The sequence below is a fragment of the Pteropus medius genome, unplaced genomic scaffold (genome assembly GCF_902729225.1).
Source record: "Pteropus medius unplaced genomic scaffold, Ma_sr-lr_union100, whole genome shotgun sequence".
Taxonomy (NCBI): Eukaryota; Metazoa; Chordata; class Mammalia; order Chiroptera; family Pteropodidae; genus Pteropus; species Pteropus medius.
The window spans coordinates 20,008,233-20,028,381 of record NW_024349803.1 but is presented as its reverse complement, the minus strand read 5'-3'; the positions used below and the strand labels follow the sequence as shown (position 1 = coordinate 20,028,381).

At 61.9% G+C, this 20,149-nt stretch overlaps 1 protein-coding gene across 1 annotated transcript in view; it reads left to right on the top strand.

Moving 5' to 3' along the window:
* The window catches only part of COL7A1 (collagen type VII alpha 1 chain), a 37,345-nt gene that overhangs the window by 10,781 nt on the left and 6,415 nt on the right, over positions 1-20,149 (top strand). Inside the window, exons 21-108 of the mRNA XM_039836812.1 lie at positions 370-516; positions 730-864; positions 948-1,094; positions 1,176-1,312; positions 1,628-1,754; positions 1,840-1,986; positions 2,073-2,245; positions 2,346-2,381; positions 2,466-2,492; positions 2,584-2,628; positions 2,703-2,765; positions 3,151-3,222; positions 3,318-3,353; positions 3,510-3,545; positions 3,724-3,795; positions 3,910-3,987; positions 4,228-4,254; positions 4,335-4,388; positions 4,496-4,558; positions 4,652-4,711; positions 4,828-4,863; positions 5,056-5,100; positions 5,181-5,216; positions 5,561-5,605; positions 5,687-5,722; positions 5,855-5,887; positions 6,247-6,279; positions 6,431-6,484; positions 6,563-6,622; positions 6,716-6,751; positions 6,844-6,924; positions 7,025-7,060; positions 7,253-7,297; positions 7,553-7,624; positions 7,876-7,920; positions 8,157-8,183; positions 8,397-8,426; positions 8,557-8,637; positions 8,712-8,747; positions 8,824-8,859; positions 8,934-9,014; positions 9,234-9,269; positions 9,664-9,726; positions 9,813-9,857; positions 10,811-10,846; positions 10,918-10,953; positions 11,069-11,164; positions 11,261-11,296; positions 11,384-11,419; positions 11,531-11,578; positions 11,901-11,936; positions 12,066-12,188; positions 12,267-12,467; positions 12,565-12,600; positions 12,708-12,761; positions 12,946-13,014; positions 13,091-13,135; positions 13,249-13,311; positions 13,451-13,495; positions 13,840-13,875; positions 14,008-14,043; positions 14,172-14,216; positions 14,387-14,419; positions 14,497-14,559; positions 14,660-14,695; positions 14,775-14,855; positions 14,985-15,053; positions 15,162-15,197; positions 15,273-15,314; positions 15,453-15,497; positions 15,587-15,631; positions 16,289-16,324; positions 16,407-16,466; positions 16,604-16,711; positions 16,880-16,951; positions 17,107-17,142; positions 17,270-17,329; positions 17,450-17,494; positions 17,727-17,762; positions 17,877-17,912; positions 17,992-18,048; positions 18,192-18,263; positions 18,755-18,826; positions 19,084-19,119; positions 19,412-19,492; positions 19,735-19,812; positions 19,872-19,925; positions 19,999-20,061. Coding sequence (XP_039692746.1) covers positions 370-516; positions 730-864; positions 948-1,094; positions 1,176-1,312; positions 1,628-1,754; positions 1,840-1,986; positions 2,073-2,245; positions 2,346-2,381; positions 2,466-2,492; positions 2,584-2,628; positions 2,703-2,765; positions 3,151-3,222; positions 3,318-3,353; positions 3,510-3,545; positions 3,724-3,795; positions 3,910-3,987; positions 4,228-4,254; positions 4,335-4,388; positions 4,496-4,558; positions 4,652-4,711; positions 4,828-4,863; positions 5,056-5,100; positions 5,181-5,216; positions 5,561-5,605; positions 5,687-5,722; positions 5,855-5,887; positions 6,247-6,279; positions 6,431-6,484; positions 6,563-6,622; positions 6,716-6,751; positions 6,844-6,924; positions 7,025-7,060; positions 7,253-7,297; positions 7,553-7,624; positions 7,876-7,920; positions 8,157-8,183; positions 8,397-8,426; positions 8,557-8,637; positions 8,712-8,747; positions 8,824-8,859; positions 8,934-9,014; positions 9,234-9,269; positions 9,664-9,726; positions 9,813-9,857; positions 10,811-10,846; positions 10,918-10,953; positions 11,069-11,164; positions 11,261-11,296; positions 11,384-11,419; positions 11,531-11,578; positions 11,901-11,936; positions 12,066-12,188; positions 12,267-12,467; positions 12,565-12,600; positions 12,708-12,761; positions 12,946-13,014; positions 13,091-13,135; positions 13,249-13,311; positions 13,451-13,495; positions 13,840-13,875; positions 14,008-14,043; positions 14,172-14,216; positions 14,387-14,419; positions 14,497-14,559; positions 14,660-14,695; positions 14,775-14,855; positions 14,985-15,053; positions 15,162-15,197; positions 15,273-15,314; positions 15,453-15,497; positions 15,587-15,631; positions 16,289-16,324; positions 16,407-16,466; positions 16,604-16,711; positions 16,880-16,951; positions 17,107-17,142; positions 17,270-17,329; positions 17,450-17,494; positions 17,727-17,762; positions 17,877-17,912; positions 17,992-18,048; positions 18,192-18,263; positions 18,755-18,826; positions 19,084-19,119; positions 19,412-19,492; positions 19,735-19,812; positions 19,872-19,925; positions 19,999-20,061 — 5,339 coding nt within the window. The remainder of the gene's footprint in view (positions 1-369; positions 517-729; positions 865-947; positions 1,095-1,175; positions 1,313-1,627; positions 1,755-1,839; positions 1,987-2,072; positions 2,246-2,345; positions 2,382-2,465; positions 2,493-2,583; positions 2,629-2,702; positions 2,766-3,150; positions 3,223-3,317; positions 3,354-3,509; positions 3,546-3,723; positions 3,796-3,909; positions 3,988-4,227; positions 4,255-4,334; positions 4,389-4,495; positions 4,559-4,651; positions 4,712-4,827; positions 4,864-5,055; positions 5,101-5,180; positions 5,217-5,560; positions 5,606-5,686; positions 5,723-5,854; positions 5,888-6,246; positions 6,280-6,430; positions 6,485-6,562; positions 6,623-6,715; positions 6,752-6,843; positions 6,925-7,024; positions 7,061-7,252; positions 7,298-7,552; positions 7,625-7,875; positions 7,921-8,156; positions 8,184-8,396; positions 8,427-8,556; positions 8,638-8,711; positions 8,748-8,823; positions 8,860-8,933; positions 9,015-9,233; positions 9,270-9,663; positions 9,727-9,812; positions 9,858-10,810; positions 10,847-10,917; positions 10,954-11,068; positions 11,165-11,260; positions 11,297-11,383; positions 11,420-11,530; positions 11,579-11,900; positions 11,937-12,065; positions 12,189-12,266; positions 12,468-12,564; positions 12,601-12,707; positions 12,762-12,945; positions 13,015-13,090; positions 13,136-13,248; positions 13,312-13,450; positions 13,496-13,839; positions 13,876-14,007; positions 14,044-14,171; positions 14,217-14,386; positions 14,420-14,496; positions 14,560-14,659; positions 14,696-14,774; positions 14,856-14,984; positions 15,054-15,161; positions 15,198-15,272; positions 15,315-15,452; positions 15,498-15,586; positions 15,632-16,288; positions 16,325-16,406; positions 16,467-16,603; positions 16,712-16,879; positions 16,952-17,106; positions 17,143-17,269; positions 17,330-17,449; positions 17,495-17,726; positions 17,763-17,876; positions 17,913-17,991; positions 18,049-18,191; positions 18,264-18,754; positions 18,827-19,083; positions 19,120-19,411; positions 19,493-19,734; positions 19,813-19,871; positions 19,926-19,998; positions 20,062-20,149) is intronic.

Here is a 20,149-nt window from a genome sequence, read left to right as displayed (position 1 = left end):
GGGTGAGTGGTGCCCTGGGTAGGGGGTTAGGGTCTACTGGGGGTGGGGCTGTTGGCGGGGTCTGAGAAGTGGGCGGAGTCAGCGAGAGTGGGCCGGATCTGTCAATGGGAGTCTGCAGGATCTGCGACCTTCCGGGGTCAGTCAGGTGGGTGAGATCAATGAGGGTCGGTCGGGCAGGGTCAGTAAAATGGGCAAGGTTTGCGAGGATGGGGAAGATCAATCAGGAGAGTGGGCCCGGTCATCAGGGTCAGTGAGGCTGGTGGGCTCATCCTCAGGTAGGTGAGGGTCAGTCCCGTGGGCTGGTCCATTAATGCCGGACTGTAGCATCCTCTCAAGTGCCTCTGGCCTTCACCTTCACACTTGCTCAAGGTGGCCAGGAACAGTCTCGGGATCTGGGGCGGGAGCTCAGCAGCTATGAACTGGACGGGCTGGAGCCAGCGACCCCATACCGCGTGTGGCTGAGTGTCTTGTGGCCATCTGGAGAAGGGCCCCCCACGGAAGTGACTGCATACACTGGTGAGCCCAGAGGGCCCACCCTTCCCTGGTCTGCTCTTCTCCTACTGATGACCCCCCCTGATACCCTGCACCCCAAGACCCTGAGTGACTCCTCCTGTAGCCCCCACCACTCCTGACTTCCCATGACACTTCCTTCACTAATTCAGGATCTCCTTAGATGTCTCTCCTCTGGGTTCTCAAGACATAGACTCTGTTTTTCGATTCCTCCTTCAGAGTCACCTCGTGTCCCAAGCACTGAACTACGTGTGGTAGACACCTCAGTCGACTCAGTGACCCTGACTTGGACCCCGGTATCTGGGGTATCCAGCTACATCCTATCCTGGCGGCCACTCGGAGTCTCTGGCCAAGGTGAGGGGGGATCAGGGTTGGGGTGGGCTGGCAATGGGGCTCCCTGGAGGGCCTCTTGTTGAACTGAGTTTTGTCCTCTGCAGAAATACCTGGGGCCTCACAGACACTTCCGGGGATCTCAGGCTCCCAGCGGGTAACAGGGCTGGAGCCTGGCGTCTCCTACGTCTTCTCCCTGACACCCATCCGGGAGGGCGTACAGGGTCCTGAGGCCTCTGTCACACAGATCCCAAGTATGGTGGGCACAGTGGGCGGGGCCTAAGGGGGTAGACGGATGGGCCGACCACTTCGGTAACTCAGCCCCCTTCCGGCAGTGTGTCCCCACGGCCTGGTGGACGTGGTGTTCCTGCTACACACCACTCGGGACAATGCTCATCGTTCAGAGGCTGTGAAGCGAGCCCTGGGGCGTCTGGTGTCTGCACTTGGGCCTCTTGGGCCACAGGCGGTCCAGGTTTGGCCCCAGAGGCAGCCAGACTCCTACCTGTCCCTTCCCTTCCCCACCCTGGGTTCTACGCCAACTACCGTTTCCCCACCCCCACCCGCACCATGGACCCAGGCTTTCTGCCAGCCCTTCCCCAGACTCCACATCACCCAGCAGGTGACAGGGCTCGAGCTGCTTAGCTCCCTATCCTACCTTCACTGCTGACACCTAATCATTCAGGTTTAGTCATATACCTGGGTGCTATGTCTTCCCCCCCAAGGCTCTGTGTCCCCCTCTGTTTCCCCTCTGTCATCCTCCCCAGGCTCTGTGTTCCCCCCACCCCAGGTCGGCCTCCTGTCCTACAGTCACCGGCCCTCCCCACTGTTCCCGCTGAACAGCTCCCACGACCTTGGCGTCATCCTGCAGAAGATCCACAGCATCCCCTACGTGGACCCAAGTGGGAACAACCTGGGTAAGGACCGCAGTGGACATGGACTCTTGGGGCTTCCCCATTGGGGGCTCAGCGCCCCTGTGTTCTGACATGATCTTTCTCCCAGGCACGGCCGTGGTCACAGCTCACAGACACCTGTTGGCACCAGATGCTCCTGGACGCCGCCGGCAAGTACCAGGGGTGATGGTTCTGCTAGTGGATGAGCCCTTGAGAGGTGACATCTTTAACCCTATCCGCGAGGCCCAGGCTGCTGGTGAGGAGTAGGGCTGGTGGAGATGGGGCCTGGCATAGGGCTGGCCCCAGGAAAGTTGTCATACAAGCTGCCGGACCCCTCCTTAGGCCTCAAAGTGATGATCTTGGGCCTGGCGGGTGCTGACCCAGAACAGCTGCGTCGTTTGGTGCCGGGCGTGGACCCCGTCCAGACCTTCTTCGCCGTGGATGACGGTCCCAGCTTAGACCGGGCAGTCAGTGGTCTGGCAACAGCCCTGTGTCAGGCAGCTTCGGCCACCCAGGTTTGGAAGGGGCCTCTAGGGGGCTAGGTCATGGAGAAGAGGGGGCCTGGGGACTCTTGGTCGAACTGCCTGGCCTCAAAGAGACCCTGTGTCCACACAGCCACAGCCACAGCCTTGCTCAGTGCATTGCCCGAAGGTAGGTGTCCAGGGCTGAGAGGGTGGGCGAGGGCCACGCTTGTGGTTAGTCGCTCTGCCCCTCATTCGATGTGTCTTTCCCTAGGGCCAGAAGGGGGAACCTGGAGAGATTGTGAGTGGCCCTGGCGGGGGGTAGAGAACGGGTTGGGGGTCAGTGGGGCGGGGGCAGGAGGCAGCCAGGGCTCACTGACCATTCTCCCTAGGGTCTGACAGGACAAGCTGGGCCTCCTGGCCCCCCTGGCCTCCCGGTGAGTGTCCCCCCCGCACCTGCCTTCAGTGCCCTGACTGGCATACAGCCTCCTTACCTGCTCTCTTTGCTCAGGGCAGGATTGGTGCTCCTGGCCCCCAGGGGCCTCCTGGTAGTAGCAGTGCAAAGGGCGAGAGGGTGAGTGTGGAGACCACTGAGAGCCCCCTAAGCCCCTCCTCCATGTTTCCTCAGGGTTTTTAGAAGAAAGGAAAGAGCCGGGTAATTTTGGAGGCCTAAGTGGACAGAGACTTTGGGGAGGGGTCTGAAGTAGAGGGGCCAGGGGAGTTCTGTGACCCCCTCGGAGGGTCTGGGTGGAAGTTTGAAGTCCCAGAGGCAGAGAAGCCTCATCACTGCCCTGTGCCTGGGGTTGGGCTTCATCCAGCTCAGAGGGGCCGCGTCTCTGCCTCAGTATTCGGAGGCCCGTGGGGTGAGGGCTCCTGATGAAGAGTAGTCTGAGCTCCTTCAGCAAGCCAGGGGCACTGAGGGAGGGTCCCTTCCTGCCTTGACCCCCTTCTCTCCTTAGGGCTCCCCTGGGGCTGATGGGGCTCCAGGCAGCCCCGGCCTCCCTGGGACTCCCGGAACGCCTGGCCCAAAGGTGAGTGAGCCTTAACCTTGTAGGTCATGTGATGGGACACTTTGCTTGAGTGGGTGGGGTGGCCTGACCGTCCTGACTCTGGCCTCCCTTTCCAGGGCTCCCCAGGGTGGTCTGGCCCTCGCGGAGACCCGGTAAGTTTGCTGTACCTTCTTTGCTCTCTGAGCCTCTTCCCAGAGTTCTTTCTGCAGAGTGGGGACCTGGGATGGAGGGGCAGTGTTGGCCCGTGGGGGCTCACCCTGAGACGCACCCGAGACCAAGCATCACTCTTTGCTCTGTTTTGTCTTCAGGGAGAGCGAGGGCCTCGAGGCCCGAAGGGAGAGCCGGTAGGTGAAGGCGGAGGGAGGGAGGAGCCAGGATGTCCTGGAGAAGAGCAGGGTCGCGCCAGGCCAGACTGTGCAGGGCCTAAGGCGTGATAAGGACTACCTGGGGCTCCTCTAGGGGATTCTCCTACCTCAAGGCTCCTGTACCCTGAATCCTGCCTGCTCCTCTCTGTCCCTGCAGGGAGAGCCTGGACGGGTCATCGGGGGCGAGGGCCCAGGGCTTCCTGGGCGGAAAGGGGACCCTGGACCTCCGGTAAGTTCTAGGGTATGTGGGGGCACGTGACGTGTGGCGAGAGAACGAGCAGGTGGCAGAGCGAGAGCAGAGGGGTCTCTGGGGTCATTCTTTATACTTCGTCTCCTCCACCAGGGCCCTCCTGGATCTCGTGGCCCACTGGGGGACCCAGGACCCCGTGGTTCCCCAGGACTTCCTGGAACAGCTGTGAAGGTGACAGCATGACCCTCATATAGTCTCACCACCTTTATGTGATCCAGTGACCTGGTGACCCCATTTGAACCCTGCTGGTCGCTCTGAGCCCATGTGAACCCTTAACCCCCTGCCCTCCATGACTCCTCAGTTCCTACATGACCTTTGTAACCCAGTCGGACCCCATGTCTCTCATTCCTCCCGGGATCTTGGGGAGTGGACGTGTGGTCCAGAGTCATGGGGTCACGATCTGTCTTCCAGGGTGACAAAGGTGATCGTGGGGAGCGGGTAAGTGAGGGAAAGGTGTGCAGGGGTCGGCTTGGAGTCTGATTGCCCTGAGCCACCCCTGACCTGCTGTTCTCTCCCAGGGCCCTCCCGGACCAGGCGATGGTGACACTGCTCCAGGGGAACCTGGACTGCCGGTGAGGCCCTGGGGACCATGCTCAGTGGTGTGGAGAGAGGGGCTGGGGGTGGGTGGGCGCTGGGCTGGACAGTTTAAAGGGGCACATTTTTGCTTACTTTTTCCTAGGGTCTTCCTGGAAACCCCGGACTTCAAGGCCCAGTTGGTCCCCCTGGGGAGAAAGGAGAAAAAGTAGGAGAGCTGACATCTTGGTGTCCCAGTTCTGGGGTGGGGGACCCTGGGTGCCGGCAAGTGGGGTCTTCTACCCATCTGTTTCTCCTTCAGGGTGACTGTGAGGATGGAGCCCCAGGCCTCCCAGGACAACCTGGGACCCCGGGTGAGCGGGTGAGTGTAGGGCCAGGGGTACTGAGTGTGGTGGGCATAGCTCCAGCCCCGACCCTCAGCCATCAACCTTCTACTCCACCCTTATGCCCAAACCCAAATCTCTGAACCCCTTCCAGGGCCTACGGGGACCTCCTGGAGATGCTGGCCCCAAAGTAAGTGCCTTTTAGGAAAGGTCAGGGATGAGGGGTGACACACTGGGACCCCTGTAGGGTTAGGGGAGGTGGGAGGGTCAGGAGATGAGTTCTTTCCAGGTCAGAGGTCGTTCGAGGAGGGATGGTCGGAGTTCGAAACACCTCGTCTGGGGTTCGATAGTCAAGGCCCCTCTCCTGTCCCTCTCCCCTCAGGGTGACCGAGGATTGCAAGGGGCTGTGGGTGAGGATGGAAAGAAGGTAAATGCAGCCTGGGGGGGCTCTCAGGGCCCTGGGGGTTCTGGAGCCAGACTTGGCTGCGACCCATTCTGTTTCATCAGGGAGAACGTGGAGCCCCTGGCCCAGTGGGACCCCAGGTGAGCCCACTGACCCCGATGCCAGCGCCTGCTGACCTGGACTCTGGGCCCCCTCCTGGCTCTGACTTCTTACCCTTGACCCCCACTGCCCCTGTCCCTTGACCCCTCACATGACTTTATTCCCGCCGATGCGGGTTCTAACCCTCAAACCCAGGGACCTGCTTTTAGCTTTCTGACCCTGCTGAACTGACCTTGACTTCCACCGACCTGGGGTTTGACCCCTCCTGCTGAGTTTGACCCCTGCAGACCTAAATCCTGATCTTCTGTGACCACCTCCAGCCCCATCCCGGGTTTGCCATAATTGCCTGGCCCCCCGGATCAGCATTTCTGCTTCTCATCCCCAGGGGCTGCCAGGAGTTGCTGGGCCTCCTGGAGTCGAGGGTCCTGAAGTGAGTTTGTGACTGTGGTGGGACCCGGAGTGGGGCTTTCATCTTCCTCCTCCCCTGGGCTCACGCTGTCTCCACGTGCAGGGGTCACCAGGACCCACTGGCCGGCGAGGAGAGAAGGTGGGTCACGCATGGGCTGGAGGACAGTGTCCTTCCTCCTGTAGCAGGGACTGTAGCAGGTGGGACACGGGGACCTGGGTGGGTTCCTGGGTGGGTCTCTAACCCATCCCTGACTCTGTTCTTTCTCCGCAGGGGGAGCCTGGCCGACCTGGGGACCCTGGCGTGGTGAGTAAGGGGAGAATGGGGCTCTGAGCACAGTGCAGCCTCGTGAGCAGAAGTACTAACCTGGAAGCCACTGTCTCCATAACCCTGGGACCCGGGCAGGCTCGGAGCCAGCCCTCTGGGACACTCCTTGTGCTATAAAATGACTTCCAACTCCTGGCTGTGATCCCGTGACCCCATGACTGCCATACAGGTCATGAACTCCGCGTAACCCCTGCCCGGCTCTCAGTGGTGTCTCTGTGACCTCTGAGCAGAGACTGAGCTCTGTTACTCCCAGCTCTGTATAACCCCCTTCCCGATCCAGGCTGTAGTACGGTGATCCCCAGGCTGGCCCAAGCCGTGTCTGTCCCGTTTGTTTTCAGGGACCTGCTGGTGCTGGAGTCAAAGGAGAGAAGGTAAGTCCAGAGACAGTGAAGGTAGGCTGTTACAGAGTTGAGGTCAGGGTCATAGGGCCTGCCTGGAGGACCCTGGAGGTCATGAGGGTTGTGGCATGATTGCTGTGTGGTGGGGCCTGGGGCTGGTGCTGATGGTCTTTGTCACCTCTAGGGAGACATGGGGCCTGCCGGGCCCAAAGGAGCTATTGGAGTCAAAGGGGAGCAGGTGAGTGAAGGACAGTGTTTGGGGGGCAGGCAGCAGGTGCAGGTCATGCCCCCAGATTTCTGATTCTTCCACCCACAGGGTTCACCTGGCTTGGTTCTTCCTGGAGACCCTGGCCCCAAGGGAGACCCTGGAGTCCGGGTGAATAAATGTGGGGATGGGCAATGTGACAGGAGATGAGGTGGTGCTTGGGAGCCCCAACTAAGTCCTATCCCCTCTCCCTATGCCCTGCAGGGTCCCATTGGCCTCACTGGCAGAGCAGGACCCCCGGTGAGTACCTGTGACCTTGGGTAACACCAAGGTTTCTGGGGTGACCTTTCCCCAAGGGCTGGCTGCTATGTGCACTCTCGCCTCCTCCACAGGGTGACTCGGGGCCTCCTGGAGAGAAGGGAGACCCTGGGCGGTCCGGCCCCCCAGGACCTGTCGGCCCTCGAGGAAGAGACGTAAGAGGGCTGGATTGGGGTTGTCCTTGGGGATGGCGAGTAGAGTGTTGCTGGCACCACTGGGGGTCTTGGAACCACGGCTGACTCTCATGTCTCACAGGGCGAAGCTGGAGAAAAAGGTGACGAGGGCTCCCCGGTGAGACTTTTTCCCACTGTGGTTTCTGACTTTTTACCCTTGAACTGTGATCCCCGGGCCGGGAGCTCCGCCACATCTGATCCCTCCCCAGGCGTCTTGTCCAGCTGGCGCCCAGGCCCTTTCCTGTCCCCACTCCCTGAGTTAGTCTGAGCCTAACTTACCTGCTCAGTGTGGTTTTCTCTCCACCACCAGGGTGAGCCGGGTTTGCCTGGAAAGACTGGCGAGCGTGGCCTTCGGGTAAGGCTTGGCGGGGAGACGTGAGGGGGTGATGGGAGACCTGGAGGAGGTGGGCATGAAGGTCATAGGACACTCCGAGGGGGGAAAGGTGCCAGGGGTGGGAGGGAGGTGATGGAGAGCCTGCAGTGAGGCAAAGAAGCGAGGGGGAACTCTGTTGTGGCTTTTGGGGTCATGGGGGACCTGGGGCAGTGTGGGTGTCATGGGGGAACCTGAAAATGCTGAGAGGGTTTGTCTCAGACTGGCTGTTCTTCCCAGGGGGCACCGGGAGCTCGGGGGCCTGTGGGTGAGAAAGGAGACCAGGGAGATCCTGGAGAGGATGGACGAAACGTGAGTCCTGACCTCTGACCCCTGACCTTAACCTCAGCTTCAACTCCCAACCTCCGATCCCCAGCCCCTGATGCTGCCGCCCCGACCCTGAAATGCCGTACCCTCACGATTCTCATTTCCTGTGACCCCTTCGGCACAACCCCCAAAGGCCACCAGGATCCCCATGGGTCCTTAGGCTCCTTAGGGTCCTTCCAACGCTGTCAGAAACTGCTGCCTAAACACAGTGTCTCTGACCCTCTGATCTTCTGCAGGGCAGCCCTGGACCATCTGGACCCAAGGGCGACCGTGGGGAGCCGGTGAGTAGTGCCAGACTTCCGGGCTCGGGAGAGGCAGAGATTTCCGGTGCTCAATCTGGTCAGTGCCCACGTAAGAGGCTTGGAGGTCAAGGTGGGGAGCACTGATGGCCACCTCCAGGCCTGACCTGCCTTCTGGGGGCTGGCATTGGGGTGCTGCCGGGAATCTGGGAGGCCACACCTGAGCCATGCCCTGGGACCTCAGGACTCCTGTTAACAGTGATTATTTCCTTTCCCAGGGTCCCGCAGGCCCCCCTGGACGGCTGGTAAGAGTTGAGCGGGGTCTGGTCCTTTGTCATCTCCCTCTCCTGCCCCTGTTGGTGCCACACTGTGTCCCCTCATCCCTTCCACTGACTCCCACTTCTCCCCATTTCCCCCTGATATCTTCATTGATCCCACGACCCCTCACGGCCCTATCTGTCCTCACCAACCCATCTTCCCTTGTTGAACAATTCTTATCACTGGTCATCCCCCCACAGGTGGACACGGGACTTGGCGCCAGAGAGAAGGTATGAGGGTCAGTGGGTGGAGTGAAGCTGTGAGCATGGGAAGGCACCCCAGAACCCCGATGACAGGCTCTGCCTCGGGCGTGCCTGGAGCTCGAGTGCTGTTCCCTCAATCAGCTCATCTCTGCCACAGGGAGAGCCTGGGGACCGTGGACAGGAGGGTCCTCGGGGACCGAAGGGTGACCCCGGCCCCCCTGGAGCCTCTGGGGAGAGGGTGAGTGTGACTGGCCCCTTGGGGGGGGTGCGGGTCTGGGAATCCTGCTCTGATTCCTTCCTTCCTGTCCTCAGGGCATCGATGGACTTCGGGGGCCCCCAGGCCCACAGGTGAGTGACACACCTTTGCCCCATTAGCTTATGCCCCCATCTTGCCCTCACCTTTCACTGACCTTGTTTCTCCCAGGGAGACCCAGGTGTCCGAGGCCCAGCAGGAGAAAAGGTGAGGGGGCGTGGCGCTTTCTGACTGTGGGCCATTTCATCCTTTAAGGCCTCTGAGCACTCTGTTCTCCTCAGGGTGACCGGGGACCCCCTGGCCTGGATGGCCGCAGTGGGCTAGATGGAAAACCAGGAGCCCCTGGCCCCCCTGGGCTGCAGGTGAGTCATGGTGGCCACTGCCTGGTCACGCCCCTTCTCAGGACCCCAGCCTCACCTGGCTCTTCTTGGTCTCGATGTGCCCCGGGGCCAGATGGGTCACCTGCAGCTTCTGGAGCCTCGCCTGGGTAGGGGAGGCACAGGCACTAGTGGCCCTGTCAGCAGGCAGTGCCTCTGACCCCAGGACCACTGTGGACTCCCTGACTTTGGGTCCTCCCTCAGGGTGCTACAGGCAAAGCCGGGGAGCCGGGGAGAGATGTAAGTATGGGGAACGTTATGGTGGAGGGCGGCTCAGGGGCTCAGCACAAACTGTGGCCAGGTCGTCAGAGTCCAGCATCGGCAGGAGTAGGGGGGCTGGTCCAGCCCTGTCCTTGGGAGGGGTCCCAATTCCTGGCAGGCAAGTTTTAGGAAAGTCCTGCTTTCTGACCTTCAATGCCCTGGGGGCCTTAGTAGGCCTACCCCCACAAGTCCTGGGAGCCTTACCTCTGGAATTTCAGCAGGGGGCCCCCTAACCCTTGGGGTCTCTGTCTCAGGGGATCTCAAAGGCACCTCCCAATCTTGAGAGTCTTTCTTAGTAGGATCCTCCAAGTTAATGGGTATGCTCAGGGGATACCCCAGTGGCCCGCTCAATCTTAACAAAGACTTTCTCCAGGGGCTTCCGGGCCTCCGAGGAGAACAGGGACCTCCCGGCCCCCTTGGCCCCCCCGGAGCAGTGGTAAGTCCTGGCTGTCACGGCTCCCTTTCTCCCCCTTACTGCCCCCACCTCAGCCCTGCCTTCTAACCAATGATCTGTTCCCACAGGGAAAGCCGGGTGATGATGGCAAGCCAGGCCTGAATGGGAAAAACGTGAGTGTCCAGGGCAGATGTGGAGAAACCGCCAAGGGGTGCCAGCGCGTGGACACAGCCCAGATGTACAGATACACATGGGCACACGTGCCGAGACGTGCCGACACCTGCTCCCCAATGCAGACATACAGATAGACCTTGAAACACTTGTCCACGTGTGCACACAGGCAGCCTCGCAGACATAGTGAGTTAGGGAGACGTGCTGACCTGTGCCCAGAGGGGTCAGCACATGCTAGAATAACCCACAGCCATGGGCAGGCGAAGAGCTGCAGACACAGGTTGAGAGGTGCAGACATGTGGAGCCACATGCAGGGATGCTTGGAGACCTGTCGACACACACGAACACCTCTACCCAGGCTCAGTACAAGACACGGACCTGGGAACATATGTGGATCTGTGTTGAGACATGGTGAGACACTCATCCAAGGACGTAACGTGTGACACATGCCGCGACATACTGACGCATGCATTTACAGCCACAGTCACACACACATAGCCACACATACTGAGATACACACAAAACTTGCGGACAAATCCCATAGACAATTCTCTAGGCATCAGGGACATGCAGACACATGTCCATCCTGTGCTTACCTGTGTAAGCCTCTGACCATATGCAGACACAGATCAAGATGTGCAGACAGACTGAGACACTTACCCAGTGTCACCTACCAGGACACACAGAGCCAGAACATGTGGACACTCCCCATCCCCAGAGATGTGTTGATGTGAAGTTACATTTAGGAAGCCAGAGACAGGAGGCCACGTGCAGTTGAGTGTGGAGGTGAGCAGACCCTCAGACGTGCAACAGCACACCCAGACAGTCACAGGCCACGCTCTGAGACACACAGGGGCTTGGAGCTACAGGCACAGTCACCTGACGGCCTCCAAGACAGTGTCTTGCAGCCAGACGCAGGTGAATGTCTGGGCTGACGTGAGTCCTCTGCCTACAGGGAAAGCCTGGGGACCCTGGAGAAGACGGGAGGAAGGTAAAGCCCCTCACCTGAGTCTGCTCTGGCCTCAGATCGCGCCTGTGTCTGAAGCACTTTGTCTTCCATAGGGAGAGAAAGGGGATTCGGGAGCCCCTGGGAGAGAAGTGAGTACCAGAGTCTGGTGCAGCCTCTAACCCCTGGCCCTGACCCTGACTGTGATGTGTGGTTGCAGCCTTTTCTGGGGTCTCAGGGTCCTGATGCTGTCTGCATTCTCCACAGGGTCGTGATGGCCCCAAGGGTGAGCCTGGAGCTTCTGGTAGCCCTGGACTCCCAGGCCCTTCGGGCCTCCCAGGGCAGGTCGGCCCTCCTGGCCAGGTGAGTGGGAGCAGGAGGGGCCATTGCATTCCCGCTGGATACCCTCCCGGGATGCCGCAGTCTTGTGTGACCCCTTTGTGTTTTGTCATATCTTAGGGTTTTCCCGGTGTTCCCGGAAATCCGGGCCCCAAGGTGAGTGTGCCTGTGTGGGGTGGGGGGTGTGGCGAGGGGCTGACCGGAGCTGGGGCATTCTCCCACCTGATCAGTCTTTGTTCTCAGGGCGACCGCGGGGACGCTGGACCCAAAGGCGAACAGGTGAGGCCCCCACCTTTTCCCACGCCCGGGTAGCCAGGGCACCCACGTGTGCGCGCACACACCCTACGAGCTGGGTCCAGCAGCTTGCCTCTTGCCTCTTGGTGTCTCCAGGGCTTCCCTGGAGAGCGTGGCCTGAGAGGAGAGCCGGGGACGGTGACGGTGAGTGAAGCCGGGGACCGGGCCCTTGACTCAGGTGCACGCCTCCAGGGGCCACCTCTCTGCCTCCTCCCTCTCGGCCATGAGGCCGCACATGTTCTGTCCTTTGTGCTCGGCCATCTGCCCTATTGGGATTCCTGTAGCCTATCCTCAGGGAAACTGGGTCATGGGGACGTGCCAGGGAGGGGCTCCCTGTGGCCTGGAGCCACCTCGGCCGAGCGCCAAAGGCTGCTCTGGTAAGAGGGCACGGAGGCTGTCTTGGGGGGCGGCGCGGGGCAGGGCAGGGCTTATCTGCGGGCGGCCCTCACGTAGCTTGTGTTTCCAGAATGTGGAGCGGCTGCTGGAAAATATCGGCATTAAGGTAGGTTGCTTGGGGGCTGGGCATGGGCGCTGGTGGAGACCCCACGGGGCAGGCGATGTCCACAGGACCGGGCCCGGCATGGGGGCTGCAGTAAGGGCCCTGCGCCTTCGACCCCTCACCATCACGCAGACGTCTGCCCTGCGGGAGATCGTGGAGACCTGGGACGAGAGCTCCGGCAGCTTCCTGCCCGTGCCTGAGCGGCGGCGGGGCCCCAAGGGGGACCCAGGCGAGCGGGGCGCCCCAGGCAAGGAGGTGTGTGCTGCTCGGTGGGGACGCCTTGCGGAGGGTGTGGTTGCAAGGCCACCAGCATCTGCTCTTCTGCTCCTCCAGGGACCCGTCGGCTTATCCGGAGACCGTGGGCCGAAGGGAGATCGTGGAGACCCGGGCCCCCAGGGGCCACCTGGCCTGGCCCTTGGGGAGAGGGGCCCCCCTGGATCTCCTGGCCTGGCCGGGGAGCCTGGAAAGCCTGGTATTCCTGGGCTCCCAGGCCCGGCTGGGGGTGTGGGAGAGGCAGGAAGACCAGGAGAAAGGGTGAGCCTGGGGGCTGGTCGGGAGGGCCAGGGAAGTGGGGTTAGGAAGAGCTGGACTCCCCACAAACATAGCCCCCCCCCTGCTGTTTGCACATCAGGGAGAGCGGGGAGAGAGAGGAGAACGCGGGGAACCGGTGAGCTGGACGGGGCCTCGGGGGTGGGGTGAGCTGGACGGGGCCTCGGGGGTGGGGTGGCCTGGAGGCTGCTCTGGGGCCGCAGTTCACTTCCTTCTTTTCTGCAGGGCAGAGATGGCCCTCCTGGACTCCCCGGGCCCCCCGGCCCCCCTGGCCCCAAGGTGATTACCCCAGCCCTGCCCTAGGCCTGCGGCAGCTGTCACTAGGAAGCTACCATTAGCGTGGGCCCCGGAAACTCCATGTGGTGTCTCTGACCCCGTAACCCTCTGGGACCCTGTAATCGTGGATGACCCCTGCATGCCTCCGTGACAGGCACATCACTCCTCTATGGCCTTGTGCTTGTAGGTGGCCGTGGATGAGCCCGGTCCTGGACTCTCTGGAGGGCAAGGACCCCCTGGACTCAAGGGTGCTAAGGTCAGTGTGTGGGATCAACCTGGGGGCCAACCTCTGCCATGGCACCAGGGCCTTGCTTGACATGTCATCCCCACAGGGGGAACCAGGCAGTGACGGTGACCGAGGCCCCAAAGGAGACAGGGTGAGGCCTCCCACTTTACCATGTTCCCCCTCCTCTATGGGGGCATCCTGGGGTGGGGCGTGTGTGAGCACGTGGCAGTGACTGGCAGCTCTGATATGACGCTCCATTCTCAGGGTGTGCCAGGCATCAAGGGAGACCAGGGAGAGCCCGGAAAGAGGGGTCACGATGGCAGCCTGGTGAGTCCCTGCCTCCCTGACACCTGTGTGCCAGCACACGGCACACAGCTCTGGACCGGAGTCTTCAGTGCCTGGACTCTCTCAGGGGAGGTCGGAATGGGGAACGAGGACTGTGTGGCCTTACACCCCTTCTCCCCAGGGACTGCCAGGAGAGCGTGGGGTAGCCGGGCCTGAAGGGAAGCCGGTGAGTGGTGTCCTCGGGAACAGGCAGCTGCCCTCTGCTGTGCGCTGGCTGCTGTGTGCGCGTGTCACCAGGGATCAGTGACTGGAGTGGGTGCCTGCGTGTCCAGGTGTGAGTGCAGATGCATGATGTTCATGAGAAGGAAGGAGGCTGTGTGTGTGTGTGTGTGTGTGTGTGTGTGTGTGTGTGTATTGTTATCCGTGAGGGGCAGTCTGTGGGCACGGGGCGATGCGTGCCTGGGAGGGACGAGGGCACGGAGGTGGCCGCCAGGACACAGGCCTCCAGAGGGCGGAGGCAGACCCAAGTGAGGCTCAGATTGAGGCTCAGCAGCCCCCTTCTCTGTCCAGGGTCTGCAAGGTCCAATGGGGGCCCCTGGCCCAGCGGTGAGTACCCCAAAGTCCTCAGCCCTCTTTCCCCCACCTTGTGCCCAACCCCCATAATGGGCAGTACTGCCTCAGTTTCCCTGGTGGGGTGGGAGTGGCTCCCCCCATTCAGACTCTTTCTCTCTCCAAAAGGGCGGCCACGGAGACCCTGGACCGCCTGGTGCCCCGGTGAGTGACAGAGAGCACTCTGGGGGTAGGACAGTCCCCACTGATGAACCAGGCCTTGTTCATGTTAATCCCTGAGCCCGGAAGGATAGCTCTGACCCCTGTCCCCTGCCCTTGACACTTTTCTCTAGGGTCTCGCTGGCCCCGCAGGACCCCAGGGACCTTCTGGCCTGAAGGTGAGTATGGGTGTGTGTGGGCGTGTGGCTGGAGGGAGGGGGAGGCTCCTTCGAGCCATGTCCGCCCCAGGATGATGTCCGCCAGCCCCCTGGGGTGTCGCTGCCCTGCAGTGAGGCTGAGCGCCAAGGCGCCCTGTCCTGGGGCTCATTCGGTCTCTGGGTTTTGGCAGGGGGAGCCTGGAGAGACGGGGCCACCTGGACGGGTGAGTGACCCAGCCCGTGGGGCAGTCACAGGGAGCTGGGTGGGGTTGGCATTGCCTTGAACTTTTTCTCCCTCCAGGGCCTGCCCGGACCTACTGGACCTGTGGGACTTCCTGGTCCCCCTGGCTCTTCCGGCCTTGTGGTGAGTGAGTCTGCTCTGGCCCTAGCAGGGACGCCATGTCCCTGTCCTCTGGGCCCTGTGTCCCTCTATGTCCCCCTCACATTCGACTTCTCTCTCTCAGGGTCCTCAGGGGGCACCAGGTTTGCCTGGACAAGTGGTGAGTCCTGAGGGTCAGAGCTGGGCTCCAGGGGTCAGGACACGGTGGGCGGGCCCCTGACGGAGCTCCTCCCTCTCAGGGGGAGACAGGGAAGCCGGGAGCCCCAGGCCGTGATGGGGCCGGTGGAAAAGATGGAGACAGAGGAGCCCCTGGAGTGCCGGTGGGTGTTCTGAGGGGAGCTTGCTGCAGACCTGTGATGAGGGGTGCAGGGGAGGGGAAGGTGGGGGGGGCAGAGGGGCTAGGACAGGGTCGGAGGCGGCACCAAGTTCCTCACGCTGCTCTGCCACAGGGCTCGCCAGGTCTGCCTGGCCCTGTTGGACCTAAAGGAGAGCCTGGACCCATGGGGACCCCTGGACAGGTGATTTTTGACCCCACCCCCGCCTAGTTTGCACGTCTCACCTAGGATGACAGATTGGGGTGGGGGGAGATGGCAGGAGGTGAAGGACTCACTGGGCCTTCCCCACAGGCTGTGGTCGGGCCCCCTGGAGCAAAGGGAGAGAAGGTGAGTGTGTGGGGGCCCTGGGAAGAGGGGCCCAGGGCTGGGACTGGGGACCCCACTGAGCCCTCTCGCTCACAGGGAGCCTCTGGAGGCCTTGCTGGAGACCTGGTGGGAGAGCCGGTGAGTGTGGAACCCCCAGCAGCAATATGTCCCACAATATGCCCCACATTTGATTTGACCCCAGTCTCCTGCCATCCTCCTTGAGTCCCGCCTGTCTTGACCCTGATGCCCTTGTCGCCTCCTGACCCGTCTCTACAGGGAGCCAAAGGTGACCGAGGACTGCCAGGGCCGCGGGGCGAGAAGGTGAGATGGGCCTGGTCCCAGGGCCTGAGCCCTGGGCACGGAGGGGTAGAGTTGCGTGGCCAGACGCCGTCACCTCCCTTTCTGTGCAGGGCGAAGCTGGCCGTGCCGGGGAGCCTGGAGACCCTGGGGAAGATGTGAGTCTGGGGTCTGGGCGGGCCTGAGCCTGGCTTGAGGAGTGCGGTCGGGGACATGTGGGACCCTATCTGGGCCTGTGCGCCTGCCTGACCCCGAGCCTGACCACACGTTCCAGCATCCGGGATCTTGCTCCCGGAAGCACGCACTCCCGGCGCCCGGTCCCGCCTTCGGTCTGTGTGCCTGTCCTCAGTCTCCTGTTCCCCACCGTGTCTGAGCGCGCGTGTGCTCCTGTGTGATCTCCCAGGTCTCAGAGCACGGCGGAGTTCTCGCGGGCGCCTCCTTGGCCATGTTTATGCTGCCCCTGTCCCCTGCCTGGCTACACTCCGAGTATCTGAGTTCACGTCTGTGGTCGCGTCTGTTTCCCGGGACAGGACGTGCCCGAGCGCCTGCTCGTGTGTCTGCACTCACGTCCGCGGTCCCATGTGTCTGTGCTCGTGTGTGAGCTCCGTGGGTCTGTGGTCACGCCCGAGCGTCCCTCTGTCTGTGCCCTCCTGAGTGTGTGGTCACCGCTGAGTTCCCGTGAGCCAATCTTTGGTCCCACGTCTGAGTTCCCACGTGTCCGTGATCACATCTGCACTTTTTAAGACAATGTCTAAGCTCTGGGTGCATGTTCTTCCCCTCTCAAGTGCTGTTCTCTTTCTTTTTTGTTTCTTTAGGGTCTTAAAGGGGCTCCAGGACTCAAGGGTCATAAGGTATGTGTGCCCCAAAGTGTCCCTTCCGGGGGTCATGATCCTGAGACTCCCTGAGCCTGATCTGACCCCTTTTACCTCGCAGGGTGACCCAGGAGTCGGGGTCCAGGGCCCACCTGGGCCAGTTGGTCCTCCAGGTCTGAAGGTAAGTCGCTGCCCCCTCCCCAGTGGCGGCGGCAGGGGGCAGGGGGGCGCTGGAGATGGGAGGGAGAGGGCGTTCTGGGGCTAGTCCTGGGACAGGTCCCGCTGGGACCCCTCCTCACTTTGCTGTCTCTGTTCCAGGGAGACCAGGGTCCGCCTGGTCCCCCGGGAGCTCCTGGCATTGTCGGGTTCCCTGGTCAGCAAGGCCCTCGAGGAGAAATGGGTCAGCCAGGCCCCAGCGGAGAACGGGTAAGGGTGCTGGGAATAGCATGTGGGGACTTAGCGACCTCTGAATCTGATAGCAGGCGAGGAGAAGGGGGCCGAGGCCCTGCCTCAGCGGCTCCGTCTTGGAAGCAGAGGAAGAAGAGGAAGGTCCTCCAGTCACCCTCTGCCTCTGTCGCTTCATTTTTCTGGTAGGGTCTGGCAGGCCCCCCAGGGAGAGAGGGAGCCCCAGGTCCGTTGGGGGCACCTGGACCACCGGGGTCAGCGGTGAGTAGAAGTGTCTCAGCCTGCCACGTGTCTGATTCTTGTGCTGGAGTCTGCCCACATGAGAACCTAGGCTGAGGACTATGCCACATGACGTGGCTGGGGGCGTGTGCGTGCCTTCGAGGGGGCACCAGACTCTCACCTCACTCTGCCCACAGGGAGTGCCGGGGGCCTCTGGACTCAAAGGAGACAAGGTAGACGAGACAGTGCTGCTGGCTTTCTCTGTACCCTGTCATCCCCTCCAACCCCCGCCGACCTCCCGTGACCCTCCGTCCCCCACTGATTCCCCTTGCTTATCCCTGGTGTCCTGTCGCTCTCCAGGGAGACCCTGGAGCAGGGCTGCCCGGGGCCCGCGGCGAGCGTGGGGAGCCAGGCGTCCGGGTATGTTGTCCTGCTCTGCAGCCACAGCCCGCTTCGGGGAACCACTTCGGGGCTCCCTTTATTACAGACGTCACCTCTGAATCCAACTTCTGAGTCAATTAATTTAATATCACCATCCAGGGTGAAGATGGCCGCCCTGGCCAGGAGGGACCCCGAGGACTTATGGTGAGTCCCCTTAGGGCAAGCGCCAGTGGTGCGACTTCGTCACCTGCCTGTGCCCTTTGTGCCTTTGGGACACTGCACCCTCCACAGCCCCCCGGTTCTCCCTGTCTGCTCTTTGCTCCTTTGCCTCCCCTATTCCCTTGGGGCCCCCGACTCAGTCCTCTGCCACCCCCTGACCTGTCTCCCCACTAGGCCCCCAAATTCTCTTCGCTCATAGTCTTCTTCTCTCACACAGGGACCCCCGGGCAGCCGGGGGGAGCGTGGGGAGAAGGTAAGGACATGGGGAAAAGGCCCCGGGGTGAGTGGGGTGGGGTTGGGTGTCGTAACTCAGGACTCGGGGCTCCTCTGTCTGGTTGGGTGAGACTTACACTTTTCCATCCAATAGGGCGACCCTGGAACCGCAGGGCTGAAGGGTGACAGGGTGAGTGGGGGCGTTGGGGAGGGCAGGGCCAAGGGTCAGGGGTGCTCCTGACTCCTCTTACTGTCTCCCATCCACTCAGGGCGACTCAGCCATAACTGTGGGGCCTCCGGGGCTACGGGGTGCCAAGGGGGACATGGTGAGTGGGTCTGCTCTCCACGTGACTGGGTCTCCGTTGGGTGTGGGTGGGGCTCCTCTGGGCTGGGCTGAGAGATCTGAGAGCTCAGAGCCTCAGGGGATGAGACCGCCAGCCCCTGATCCTGACTCTGACCCCTGACCCAGGGCGAACGAGGGCCTCCGGGCATAGATGGTGACAAAGGACCTCGCGGAGACAGTGGGAGACCCGGAGAGAAGGTACAGGGAAGAGGGTGGGGTACTCTGTATGGGGTCAGGAGGGGTTCCAGCGGGCTGCGAGTGGTAGGAGGGGGGATGGGAGGGAGTGTTTCTGGGAGTCGCAGGGAGGGGCTCCATAGAGCAACTCTGTGGAGCTCTGGGGAGGGCTCAAGGGCCTGGATGCTAGGTCACGCGGGAGCTCTGTGGGTGGCAGCTCTGTGAGAGGCGCCCTGGGAACAGCAAGGGGGCTCTTTGGGCATTAGGGGCACTCCAGGTAGGTTCAGGGACCCAGTGGTAAGAGGAAGGGGCAGAAATCTGGGAGGCCTAGGGTGAGGAATGAGCCACCCCATGGGCCACGGCTCCCAGTTCCGGCTTGCTGTGGCAGGGGCTGGAAGGGATGGGGCCACCGGCGTAACTAATGAGCTCTGCCCCAGCTGGCAGGTTCCAGCCATTCTCCAAACCTCCGGCCTGGCCTGGTCCTGATCGTGTTTCTCTCCTGGTCCCTCCCACAGGGCACCAAGGGGGAGCCTGGTGACAAGGGCTCCGCTGGGTTGCTGGGAGCACGTGGACTCACAGGACCCAGGGTAAGCCCTGCCTCAGGCACAGACCCAGAGTTACACGTCACACACACGTGTCCCATGGGTGTCCTCTGAGTGTTGGAGAGTTTCCAGCCTCCCTTGCTGTTAGCCACGTGTGTGTTCACACGGGATCTGTGTGCAGCCTGCGCCCTGGCCCGGAGTCAGCGAGTGGCTGCACGTGCAGTAGATAGGCCGGCATAAGGGACAGTCACTCTGGACGGTCATGCTGAAGGGCTGTCCTGCCCCATCTGTGTTTCCCACAGGGAGAGCCTGGTGTTGCAGGGGTTCCTGGAGACCCGGTAAGATGCCCCTGATCCCACAGGGCCCCCAGCCCCACGTGGTGACCTTTCACCTTACGCTGATCCGGTACCTTCGTGGTGTCCTCGTGTTGCCCAGGGGCTGCCACCTTCGGAGTGCCCCTATGGCAGTTCTACCCATGTGATCACCCTCGCCCATGGTGACCCTTGTCCCCACGGAAAACCCTGCCCTCCAGTGGTGGCTCCCACCCCCACCGTGTTCCCATCTGTTACATCCAGACTGATTCCCTTTGATCTGATCTCCCCTGACCTCGCATTGTCCCCTCTACCCCAGGGATCCCCAGGAAAGGACGGAGCCCCTGGTGTCCGAGGAGACAAAGGAGATATTGGCTTCATGGGTCCCCGGGGCCTCAAGGTGGGAAGGGGACTGGGTTTCCTGGTCAGGAGGTGGGATGGAGGGTGAGGCATCTGGGGTTAAAGGTCAGCTGTCTGAGGTCAGATGGTGGGGTACCCAGGGCCGACTGTGAGGTGTTAGGTCAGAGGTTGGAAGGTGGGAGGTTGGAGTGTCTGAGGCCAGTTTGGAGAGTGGTTTCAGGGTCAGGGGGTTATAGGGTGGGGTATCTAGAGGTCACTTTTCCTCCTATGTTTTTCTCTCAGGGCGAACGGGGAGTTAAGGAGCCTCAAGGCCTCATGGAGAGTAGAAGGGAGATAAGGCACAGAGGTGAGGGGATGGGGGTGTTGGGGGCTGCGGGGGCCTGAGGCCTAAGGCTGACCCCTCCACCTGACACCTGTAGGGGGAAGCCGGCCCCCTAGGCCGCCCTGGGCTGGCAGGACGCAAGGGAGAGATGGTGAGTGTGGGCACGCCCAGAGTGGGGAGAGGACGGGTGGGCCAGAGCCTAGCTCATGCCTTCTCTTCTCCAGGGGGAGCCCGGTGTGCCAGGCCAGTCGGGGGCCCCTGGCAAGGAGGGCCTGATCGGTCCCAAGGTACAGAGTCTCTCGACAGTGGACATCAGGGGGGTCAGGATGAGCAAACGAGGTCGTGGTAGGGTCGTGGGGGTTTCAGGTGAAGAGG